The sequence below is a fragment of the Sycon ciliatum genome, chromosome 12 (genome assembly GCF_964019385.1).
Source record: "Sycon ciliatum chromosome 12, ocSycCili1.1, whole genome shotgun sequence".
Classification (NCBI taxonomy): domain Eukaryota; kingdom Metazoa; phylum Porifera; class Calcarea; order Leucosolenida; family Sycettidae; genus Sycon; species Sycon ciliatum.
Genome location: NC_088654.1, coordinates 11,025,484 through 11,038,384, shown reverse-complemented (window position 1 = coordinate 11,038,384; position 12,901 = coordinate 11,025,484). Strand labels below are relative to the sequence as shown.

Below are 12,901 nucleotides of genomic sequence, written 5' to 3'. Positions count from 1 at the left end.
CAAACCAGGACTAAGAGATGTGAATAGCCCTTTCCCAAAGATGGCAAAATATTTCGCAGCTTAACAAGTGAAAGTTGCTGAGATCGCATCCATATTTTCAGAAAACGCACAATACGCACTTAGGAGTTGCGACTTATTATTAGGCCAAACTAAAGAAGGTGTGTGGTTCGACTCACCCGACCGACCGTACAATTTCAGCCCGACCGTAACTTTTTTTCGGCGGGCTGTCGTGTGACTGACGTACGTGGACTGAACACGTCCACGTCTACGTGCTGTGCGGCGTGAGTCTGCGGACGCAGGCGGCTCCTATTGGACTTGACTTGTAGTTGTACTGCAGTGCAGTGCAGTGAGTGGTACGACTGCTGCCTTTGTGCTGGTAGTAGAGTCTACTCGATACGCGTATACAGTGTATTTACATGTACTAAAAAATATATTAAAAAAAAAAAAATCCGCCCGCCCGCCCGTAAAAAAAATGTCCATGTTAGTCGAACCACACACCTTCTTTAGTTTGGCCTTATTATTATTATTATTAGACACAATCTCATAGCATGTGACAAGCATAGCTAATGCAGGGACAGAATCCCCTGAGACAAGGGCGTTGAGCCAGCCACGGCAAGAGTAAGCTAGGAAAACAAAGCAAATATGAATTAGAGCAGAAAATGAATGGAAAATTACAAAGAAAAACGATTAACGGAAGTGAGCACTATCAAAATTCGTGCATCACCCAGGTATTCGAGAATGTTCTTCGATGATAATTATTGCGTCTAGTTCAGTTGGGATAGTAGATCTTTAAACTGACCAATAGAAGAACAAGTTTTCAGACCGTATGGTAATGATAACCAATGAGAGTAGCCGGAAAACAAAGGGGACTTTAGATACTGGGCTGACTTAACAAGAGGCAGGATGAGCGCGTTACGGGTTGAGCTTGTCGAAAACCAATTGTACTTCATCATGTGTGAAGGGGTTTTATGAAGAAATATTTATGAACCAGTGTACAGAGATGGTGCTTATGACGAACGGAGAGAGGAGAAGTGTGTGCAAGTCGATAAAGGGCATCCGAAGGAAAACATCGATCCTTGTTGTAAAGAATTTTAAGTATAAATCTATGGTGGACTTCTAATTGGTTCAGAGTTGTGTCAGAAAGGCCACACCAAGCGGTATCGCAATAGTCGAATATAGGGAGAATATAGCACTGATAAAATAATAGTTTACACTGGATGGGCAAATGAGTGCAATGTGGTTGTAGTACCCCTAATGCTGAACTGGTTCGCTTGCATACACAGTTGACATGTGCAGTCCAAGAGAGTTTGCAGTCAAACATCACACCTAGATGTTTGTGCTGAGTAACAACACGGATAGGCATAGTCGAGTCAGGGAAGTATAATGGTTGATCAGGAGGGGATGAAGAAATATACATGGCTTCTGTCTTGTCTAAATTGGGCTGGAGTTTCCACGTTTGCATCCACATGACAGTGCTGTTGATGCGATGCTGCATGGTAAGGAGTAATTGTGCAGGGGAGGAATCAGAACAGATAAGGCCAGTGTCATCCGCATACAAACTAACATCGGGGACAACTGAAGGTAGGTCATTAACGTAAAGCAAGAATAACAAAGGACCCAGAATGGAACCTTGGGGCACTCCAGACGTTACAGGGAGGGGATCAGACAAGAAATAAGACAAGCGAACAGCCTGAGAACGAGCAGACAGATACGAGGATATCCAACGCAAGGCAGCATCCTCCACCCGGAAGGTGACCTCCAACTTGGCAAGTAAGCCACGATGCCAAACGGTGTCGAATGCCTTAGCCAAGTCGAAAAACACCATTCCCACATGTTCCCCACAGTTCCTCTTTGTCGCTATGTCTTGGACAAGTCGAGTCACCTGGTATTGAGTTGAGTCACCACGGCAGAATCCCGACTGAGCTGGTGAGAGAGCCGGAGCGATGTGCAGGTAGAGGGAATCGAATACAATACGCTCACAAAGTTTGGAAACTGTGCGCAGCAGAGAGATGGGGCGGTAGTTTGCCGGGCAAGCACGGGAGCCTTTATTCTTGTAAAGTGGTGTCACGATGGCGGATTTCCAATCCTGTGGGAATGTACCAGTTCGAAATGACATATTAAAAATAATGGCGAGAGGATAGGCTATTGATGGTGCAAGAGACTGCAGCACTTCATTCGGTCCCATCTGAGCCGGGAGACTTTCCACATTTCAGGCGCTTCAGATATTTCCGAACTTGAAACGTAGTGACAGTGATTGTACGGAACGGAACAGATATGAAAGGCGACTGGGACAAAGGGGGAATGCGCCACGAAGGATCATCAGGTAGCCCAAATGAGGTGAACTGAGTGTTCAGAACATCAGCTATGCTCTTGGGGGACGTGGCGACCGTACCGTCGGATGCTATCATCGTTTGGGGCATGACACGGCCGGAAGTGTGCCGCTGTGCTCGCACAAACTGAAAGAGTGTAGGTCGATTCGGTGACGTTAGTGATGCTTGGATGGAGCGTATATATTGACGATGTGCTTGCCGAGACAGGTGCTTTACAGCATTCCTTTGTCGGTTATAAGCTGCATGATTTACTGCTGTCGGATATTTTTTGTACACACTATATAGATCACGCTTGCGTTTTACAGCAGACCTGAGCTCAGCAGTAACCCATGGTGGAGATTGCATGCGCGACTTCGGCGGTAATAGTCATGAAGTTGATTGTTCCAACTAGGGTCAGTGAGTCAGTCAAGTGTCAAGTTCGCCAAGAAGTGTGTGTTCCTAGTTGGAACAATCAAAAGCACAATACTTCAGTAGTTTCTAATTATCGCAACTCAAAATGAGCGAGTTCCTGTGCATAGTGATGCCAAAAACAACCAATAAAGGAGCGGAAATGGAAAACACTGGCGCAGCACACCTGCATGAGTAAAGTCAATCGTACTTTGAAGTACATATACCGGTAAATGCATAATAATTCACAGCGTGAAACATGTTTAGGAAAATGAGCAGACTTGGAATGAGTCTTTTTTTCCTTTTTTGTTGAACCCTTGCACAGCATACACGACATAGCGGCATGCTCAGTGCTGCCACATGAGAAGTACACTTGTCATGATGATGTTATGCAATGTTTCAGCGCTTCTTGTTGAAGCGGAGCATCACGGACATTTCAATGGTCTCCTCCAAGGCGCTTCTCCGCAAACAGTTGCGGAAAAGATGCGAAGTAGTTTGTGAAAATGAAGAAAGTTGCGATTTCTTCCAAAGCAACAAAACGTTGCGAAAAAGTGGCGAGCATCTTTTGGAAAGGGATAGATGTGAAGCTTTTGTGCTCAATTTTATATTTCAATTGAGAGTTCTATTTGTTTCCGAAATTGGGTTGTCTTTTTGCTTTGACTCGTACTTCATGGTTTCACGCGATTGGCCCAATTGGTGTTGTGAATAATACCGTTCTCAAGGACTAAGGGATGCTATTCAAGTTCCAGTCAAATGACCCTGGATAAGGAGACCACCTGGTAATAGAGACCACGTTTTGAAAGTAGGCCTTGACGGATTATGCTAATATTTTCGTGAAATTATGCTTTTCGCATTGCTGAAAAAATTGCAGAATTATGCTATTTTTATACTAGAAGTTATACATATTATGCCGCATTCTGCTCACATATGCTGCTAATGTATATGATGGTTCTGTGCAAAATAACAGGGGAATTTTTTTGTAGAGGGCGCTGTACTGTAGTAGCAAAACTTCAACGGGGTCAACGCACCGTCCGACCTAGCTACGACCGTCACTGATTGTAGTGGACTCGACATGTTATTAAGGGAGTCGTAAACCTACGACTTCCTGGTGCATCTACTTGTACTTGTACCTGTAGAACATGTACAACTGTATGGAATTTGATGCGAACAGGCGGATTATTCCAATTTATGCGATTCGTATGCTATTTGCCTCAAATTATGCGACTATTCGATTTTGGTAGGAATTATGCGAAAAATTGTGCTAGCATAATCCGTCAAGGCCTATTTGAAAGTCTCATGAGCGGTCGTCTTAGACTGGCTCCACAGTACCGTAGTCATCCACAATAAGGGTGTCTAATAGGCGATTCAGACTACGGTCAAATGTGACCACGTTTCTACGACTCAGATGGATTTGATCAGAGATTGTGCATACAATTTTGAAACACGACTGCATCACCATAGAAATTCAAGTTCAGAAGTGATTTTGGCCGTAGTCTGAATCGACTATTAAGCCTATTTATAATATTACTATTTTTTTCACATTCGACGCAACGCCGACGGTACGGGACATGATCTGAGTATAATCGTAGGACCTCAAGTCTTGACACTACTTGTGACATGATCAATTCTGCTATGCTCTAATGCAGACTAGCAATAAGAGGCATTTGTCAGATACTAGAAACCATGAGGTACTGAGACGATTCTCTTTAGCAAACCACCCACTCCGCTATAAATGCTCAAATAATCTGTCATCTGCCTGCTCCAACTTGAGTTACTTGACTGTCCTCTTGACAAGTGAAAATGGCTGGCGTTGTCTGGGCCATAAACACCATTATTGGCATTAATCCAACGTCTCCCTTGCTCCTCATCTCTGCATCTCGTAACAATAGGTCTGGCACATCAAAATCGAAATCTAAAACTAAAATGCTTGGAGCTCTTATTAGTTCAAGCTATATTTTCAGAGCCAGGAAGTTGCAAATGGCAAGAAACCCAGCTTCTCTTCACCATTGGCATCACGAGCTATGATCATTATCAGCGAGCAATGTTACTAGAGGAAAGGCGCTGGAGTGAACAGAAAGCTTTCCAAGCAGCAACGTTTCTTTCTCAGCAAGAACAAATAAAATGAAAGGAGCAACGTTGCAACACCAGGGATTTGTCTATACCCGGTACCCGGGTGTGTGTAGCCCCTGGCATGGCAAGACTCTGCCACAGATTTCCAGTACAACGGCCACGGACAAGTGTCCCACTGAGATGCGGTCGCTCGCCCGGACCGCTCCGACGCGGACACCTGCGAAGAGCAGCCTGTGACGTTTATTTTTTATGACAGAAAACTGCAAAAAAAAGTTGAGCTTGTCCCTACCCTGTCGGGAGGGCTAGGGCTGGGCTGGGGTGAGCTGTAAAATCCTGTACGATTCGTACGAATTTCGTACGAAAGGTCACTTCCGGGGTCAACTTTGCGCTAGAACCCCCCTCGTACCTTCTGAGTCAGTCAAGTGTCAAGTTCGCCAAGAAGTGTGTGTTCCTAGTTGGAACAATCAAAAGCACAATACTTCAGTAGTTTCTAATTATCGCAACTCAAAATGAGCGAGTTCCTGTGCATAGTGATGCCAAAAACAACCAATAAAGGAGCGGAAATGGAAAACACTGGCGCAGCACACCTGCATGAGTAAAGTCAATCGTACTTTGAAGTACATATACCGGTAAATGCATAATAATTCACAGCGTGAAACATGTTTAGGAAAATGAGCAGACTTGGAATGAGTCTTTTTTTTCCTTTTTTGTTGAACCCTTGCACAGCATACACGACATAGCGGCATGCTCAGTGCTGCCACATGAGAAGTACACTTGTCATGATGATGTTATGCAATGTTTCAGCGCTTCTTGTTGAAGCGGAGCATCACGGACATTTCAATGGTCTCCTCCAAGGCGCTTCTCCGCAAACAGTTGCGGAAAAGATGCGAAGTAGTTTGTGAAAATGAAGAAAGTTGCGATTTCTTCCAAAGCAACAAAACGTTGCGAAAAAGTGGCGAGCATCTTTTGGAAAGGGATAGATGTGAAGCTTTTGTGCTCAATTTTATATTTCAATTGAGAGTTCTATTTGTTTCCGAAATTGGGTTGTCTTTTTGCTTTGACTCGTACTTCATGGTTTCACGCGATTGGCCCAATTGGTGTTGTGAATAATACCGTTCTCAAGGACTAAGGGATGCTATTCAAGTTCCAGTCAAATGACCCTGGATAAGGAGACCACCTGGTAATAGAGACCACGTTTTGAAAGTAGGCCTTGACGGATTATGCTAATATTTTCGTGAAATTATGCTTTTCGCATTGCTGAAAAAATTGCAGAATTATGCTATTTTTATACTAGAAGTTATACATATTATGCCGCATTCTGCTCACATATGCTGCTAATGTATATGATGGTTCTGTGCAAAATAACAGGGGAATTTTTTTGTAGAGGGCGCTGTACTGTAGTAGCAAAACTTCAACGGGGTCAACGCACCGTCCGACCTAGCTACGACCGTCACTGATTGTAGTGGACTCGACATGTTATTAAGGGAGTCGTAAACCTACGACTTCCTGGTGCATCTACTTGTACTTGTACCTGTAGAACATGTACAACTGTATGGAATTTGATGCGAACAGGCGGATTATTCCAATTTATGCGATTCGTATGCTATTTGCCTCAAATTATGCGACTATTCGATTTTGGTAGGAATTATGCGAAAAATTGTGCTAGCATAATCCGTCAAGGCCTATTTGAAAGTCTCATGAGCGGTCGTCTTAGACTGGCTCCACAGTACCGTAGTCATCCACAATAAGGGTGTCTAATAGGCGATTCAGACTACGGTCAAATGTGACCACGTTTCTACGACTCAGATGGATTTGATCAGAGATTGTGCATACAATTTTGAAACACGACTGCATCACCATAGAAATTCAAGTTCAGAAGTGATTTTGGCCGTAGTCTGAATCGACTATTAAGCCTATTTATAATATTACTATTTTTTTCACATTCGACGCAACGCCGACGGTACGGGACATGATCTGAGTATAATCGTAGGACCTCAAGTCTTGACACTACTTGTGACATGATCAATTCTGCTATGCTCTAATGCAGACTAGCAATAAGAGGCATTTGTCAGATACTAGAAACCATGAGGTACTGAGACGATTCTCTTTAGCAAACCACCCACTCCGCTATAAATGCTCAAATAATCTGTCATCTGCCTGCTCCAACTTGAGTTACTTGACTGTCCTCTTGACAAGTGAAAATGGCTGGCGTTGTCTGGGCCATAAACACCATTATTGGCATTAATCCAACGTCTCCCTTGCTCCTCATCTCTGCATCTCGTAACAATAGGTCTGGCACATCAAAATCGAAATCTAAAACTAAAATGCTTGGAGCTCTTATTAGTTCAAGCTATATTTTCAGAGCCAGGAAGTTGCAAATGGCAAGAAACCCAGCTTCTCTTCACCATTGGCATCACGAGCTATGATCATTATCAGCGAGCAATGTTACTAGAGGAAAGGCGCTGGAGTGAACAGAAAGCTTTCCAAGCAGCAACGTTTCTTTCTCAGCAAGAACAAATAAAATGAAAGGAGCAACGTTGCAACACCAGGGATTTGTCTATACCCGGTACCCGGGTGTGTGTAGCCCCTGGCATGGCAAGACTCTGCCACAGATTTCCAGTACAACGGCCACGGACAAGTGTCCCACTGAGATGCGGTCGCTCGCCCGGACCGCTCCGACGCGGACACCTGCGAAGAGCAGCCTGTGACGTTTATTTTTTATGACAGAAAACTGCAAAAAAAAGTTGAGCTTGTCCCTACCCTGTCGGGAGGGCTAGGGCTGGGCTGGGGTGAGCTGTAAAATCCTGTACGATTCGTACGAATTTCGTACGAAAGGTCACTTCCGGGGTCAACTTTGCGCTAGAACCCCCCTCGTACCTTCTGAGTCAGTCAAGTGTCAAGTTCGCCAAGAAGTGTGTGTTCCTAGTTGGAACAATCAAAAGCACAATACTTCAGTAGTTTCTAATTATCGCAACTCAAAATGAGCGAGTTCCTGTGCATAGTGATGCCAAAAACAACCAATAAAGGAGCGGAAATGGAAAACACTGGCGCAGCACACCTGCATGAGTAAAGTCAATCGTACTTTGAAGTACATATACCGGTAAATGCATAATAATTCACAGCGTGAAACATGTTTAGGAAAATGAGCAGACTTGGAATGAGTCTTTTTTTCCTTTTTTGTTGAACCCTTGCACAGCATACACGACATAGCGGCATGCTCAGTGCTGCCACATGAGAAGTACACTTGTCATGATGATGTTATGCAATGTTTCAGCGCTTCTTGTTGAAGCGGAGCATCACGGACATTTCAATGGTCTCCTCCAAGGCGCTTCTCCGCAAACAGTTGCGGAAAAGATGCGAAGTAGTTTGTGAAAATGAAGAAAGTTGCGATTTCTTCCAAAGCAACAAAACGTTGCGAAAAAGTGGCGAGCATCTTTTGGAAAGGGATAGATGTGAAGCTTTTGTGCTCAATTTTATATTTCAATTGAGAGTTCTATTTGTTTCCGAAATTGGGTTGTCTTTTTGCTTTGACTCGTACTTCATGGTTTCACGCGATTGGCCCAATTGGTGTTGTGAATAATACCGTTCTCAAGGACTAAGGGATGCTATTCAAGTTCCAGTCAAATGACCCTGGATAAGGAGACCACCTGGTAATAGAGACCACGTTTTGAAAGTAGGCCTTGACGGATTATGCTAATATTTTCGTGAAATTATGCTTTTCGCATTGCTGAAAAAATTGCAGAATTATGCTATTTTTATACTAGAAGTTATACATATTATGCCGCATTCTGCTCACATATGCTGCTAATGTATATGATGGTTCTGTGCAAAATAACAGGGGAATTTTTTTGTAGAGGGCGCTGTACTGTAGTAGCAAAACTTCAACGGGGTCAACGCACCGTCCGACCTAGCTACGACCGTCACTGATTGTAGTGGACTCGACATGTTATTAAGGGAGTCGTAAACCTACGACTTCCTGGTGCATCTACTTGTACTTGTACCTGTAGAACATGTACAACTGTATGGAATTTGATGCGAACAGGCGGATTATTCCAATTTATGCGATTCGTATGCTATTTGCCTCAAATTATGCGACTATTCGATTTTGGTAGGAATTATGCGAAAAATTGTGCTAGCATAATCCGTCAAGGCCTATTTGAAAGTCTCATGAGCGGTCGTCTTAGACTGGCTCCACAGTACCGTAGTCATCCACAATAAGGGTGTCTAATAGGCGATTCAGACTACGGTCAAATGTGACCACGTTTCTACGACTCAGATGGATTTGATCAGAGATTGTGCATACAATTTTGAAACACGACTGCATCACCATGGAAATTCAAGTTCAGAAGTGATTTTGGCCGTAGTCTGAATCGACTATTAAGCCTATTTATAATATTACTATTTTTTTCACATTCGACGCAACGCCGACGGTACGGGACATGATCTGAGTATAATCGTAGGACCTCAAGTCTTGACACTACTTGTGACATGATCAATTCTGCTATGCTCTAATGCAGACTAGCAATAAGAGGCATTTGTCAGATACTAGAAACCATGAGGTACTGAGACGATTCTCTTTAGCAAACCACCCACTCCGCTATAAATGCTCAAATAATCTGTCATCTGCCTGCTCCAACTTGAGTTACTTGACTGTCCTCTTGACAAGTGAAAATGGCTGGCGTTGTCTGGGCCATAAACACCATTATTGGCATTAATCCAACGTCTCCCTTGCTCCTCATCTCTGCATCTCGTAACAATAGGTCTGGCACATCAAAATCGAAATCTAAAACTAAAATGCTTGGAGCTCTTATTAGTTCAAGCTATATTTTCAGAGCCAGGAAGTTGCAAATGGCAAGAAACCCAGCTTCTCTTCACCATTGGCATCACGAGCTATGATCATTATCAGCGAGCAATGTTACTAGAGGAAAGGCGCTGGAGTGAACAGAAAGCTTTCCAAGCAGCAACGTTTCTTTCTCAGCAAGAACAAATAAAATGAAAGGAGCAACGTTGCAACACCAGGGATTTGTCTATACCCGGTACCCGGGTGTGTGTAGCCCCTGGCATGGCAAGACTCTGCCACAGATTTCCAGTACAACGGCCACGGACAAGTGTCCCACTGAGATGCGGTCGCTCGCCCGGACCGCTCCGACGCGGACACCTGCGAAGAGCAGCCTGTGACGTTTATTTTTTTATGACAGAAAACTGCAAAAAAAAGTTGAGCTTGTCCCTACCCTGTCGGGAGGGCTAGGGCTGGGCTGGGGTGAGCTGTAAAATCCTGTACGATTCGTACGAAAGGTCACTTCCGGGGTCAACTTTGCGCTAGAACCCCCCTCGTACCTTCTACTCGCAGTCACCCAGTTTCGGTGGAAGTGCGAGAGTAGTAGTAGTTTGGAATAAAGGCGGAAGCAGGGAGTCGTAAAATAGGTATTTTACGACTCCCTGGGCGGAAGGGAGGGTCTCAGCTAGGCCTGTTATTTTGCGGGTGTTGTGAAACGACAAGTTCTCGAGAGTGAGAGTTTACGACGTGGCATACGCAACAGGCGCTATGTGCGGTTTGCTGTGTGCGCTGTAGTTGTATGTGTATGCTTTTCTCATATACGCTGTCATTTTCACGCTATAACTACCTGGTGGTTTGAGTGTTAGTTATTCAGTTGTTCATTCATTGTTCATTGTTTAGTTAGTCGATAGAAGTGAAATATATTGTTGAGAATAAATAGTTGTCCTCGTGCCGTGTGGGGTCGTTCGTTCCTGATACTTTAGAGAACCAGAGGGCTCACAACAGCGGGATAATGCTAATGGCAATGCCAGAAAAACTGTATCATAATGCTACTTATAATGCTGCTGTTCCTCTGTAATGCCAGCAATTCACCAGTTGTAAGTATGGAAAAATGGCTTGGTTTGGGCAGTATTGTGCACGTTTCGTAGTTCTACGTTGACGGCATGGAAAATGCTAGAAAATCATGGTCATAATGCTAATTTTATGCTGCTATTGCTCCATAATGCCAGCAAAACCGCAATAGTATGCATGGAAAATGGCTTAGCTTGGACAATCATATGCAGGTTGTGCAGTTCTACATGTATGTACAAGGCATGTAACGGTCCATTTTTTGTGGTGGCCAAAACTTCCATATAAAATTAATGCCACTTTTGTGGAAATGTAGTGTTATAATGCTAGCATAATGCTCGTTGCAAATCGCACACTATAATGCTACATAGAATGCTAGCATTATCCACCCAGGCCTAGTCTCAGCTTCCTCGGACCAAGACATAGAATCCTGAGAATACCATGAAAGTAGGACATTATTCAAGACACTTTCCAAAGTGGGATCACTCCCATTTTTTTGACAAAACGGGCATGACGGATATCACTTCCACTTGCAACAATTCTTTTGGACGTAGCTTGCCTAGAAGTGGCTGAAAAAATGTCATTTTACAACCATGTAAAAGAAAGCCAAATCACCTCGTACCAGTAGATATGATACGCATGATAGTCATCTGGGGACGAGTTTTAACATTGAGCCTCTCTCAGCACACTGCCGATCTGAAGTAGAATTATACTGGTCATACGTTTTCTGGAGCAGCTGTTCTCTTCCTCTCCTCGTCTGCATGGTTCTGGCAAGTCGGCACCATTGGTCAAGATTGTCTTCGCTCTGCTTGCACACGTGGCGTTTAAACTTGGCCGACAAGACTGGACTTGTGATTGATTTACCTCTGTAACTGTGGTGCTGTGCGTATTTCTCCTTTGAGGCTGCAGCGTCTCTGATGAACATAATGGCATCATCCAGCGTCCGAAAGCGAGACAGATCGACGTAGGAAGAATTTGTAGGAGCCACAAACTCGTATCCCGGCATTTGATCCTGAGTTAGCACTATCGGCACCGTGCCTAGTGACAAGGCCCGCTGAAACTTCTCCGTAATGTAGTCCATACATATGGCGTTCTCAACAGCAAAATTATACAGATAGTTTTCCAGGGAGGCGCGGGCATTAGCCGGAAGCTTATGATTGTGGAGACAGCCCCCCATGCTGTGCACTGCAATCTTCTTCATCATGTACTTCAACAACTCATGACGGCCGCCGAACGTCCAGCAATTGGAAACTAGAGCTGACACAGGGACAACATGTCGCTGGCCGTGCGGTATTTTCAGAGGCTTCACGTATTGTTTGCAATAGCACTCTCCTGGTTGAGTGAATGAGTGGCGAATATCACTGATCCAAGCGTACGATCGAAGCAAGTTTATTCCAGACATCCGGGCGACATTATGGATTCTAGCGGTAGCGTATTGGGCTTCAGTGCTTGTCGCCATAAACAATTGGTACTTGTGACCCTTGGAGGGCAGTGGATCGGGAAGCTCTGGACCTGCGAATTCTACGATATCAGCAACAGCGAGCATCTTGCGGTCCATTGTGTAGATCATGTCAATGCCGTCACAGCATCCAAAGTGTAACAGGCCATCACTGGGAGGGAACAGCGTGAAGTTGTTGTCGCCAACCACGGCACTCCAGTAGAGTATGATTAGTCTCGTTCGTGGATTCGGGCAAATCTGGACCATCCCTGGGTGCTGGCATGTTGGCATTCCATTGTGGACGGTATGCGGCCAGGCATGGCCTAAGCCATGCTGCCCCCATACTTTAGAAATCTGGACGAGCTGCTTGTGATAGGGTTCGGAAGCTGTCGTCTCCATAGCGATTGCTGTCTTCCCCAAGTCATTGTCCTGGAGTGAGCCTTTACTCACTTTCCGTGCATGCAGCACATTCGGTGCATGCAGCGCACGCTTGGTTGCTGGCAAAGTGTATACTATTAATCCCCAGGCTGATGCGATCAGCAGGACGGTGATGAACGTCTTTAGAGTTCGCTTCAGAAATTCCTGCGAGGCCATTCTTGTGATTATTCCAGGGCCAAACAGGCAGGTTTTCCTGTCTACAGACTCTACACCAGTTACTTGTCACACACAACATTGAGCAAGTCCAGAGACTGGCAGTGGGCTCCAACAGATTATGTGTATGCGTTATCTATATACCGTACTAGTACCAGGAAAATCCCGCCAGAGCTCTCCCATGCGCCCATCTCTCCAATGCTCCCCTGGCCCTCCCTGACTTCTTGTCAGGAAATTGAT

At 44.6% G+C, this 12,901-nt stretch overlaps 1 protein-coding gene across 1 annotated transcript; it reads right to left on the bottom strand.

Annotated features, from left to right (window-relative positions):
* Positions 1 to 11,278: 11,278 nt before the first annotated feature.
* On the bottom strand, positions 11,279 to 12,664 carry LOC135827981 (alpha-(1,3)-fucosyltransferase 10-like). The gene has a single exon (XM_065340418.1). It carries the CDS (start codon positions 12,662 to 12,664, stop codon positions 11,279 to 11,281), a length of 1,386 nt encoding a protein of 461 aa, XP_065196490.1.
* Between the last annotated feature and the right edge of the window lie 237 nt (positions 12,665 to 12,901).

Excerpts from the sequence above, each read along its gene's own strand:
- LOC135827981 (XM_065340418.1), bottom strand. The coding sequence starts at position 12,664 with ATGGCCTCGCAGGAATTTCTGAAGCGAACTCTAAAGACGTTCATCACC.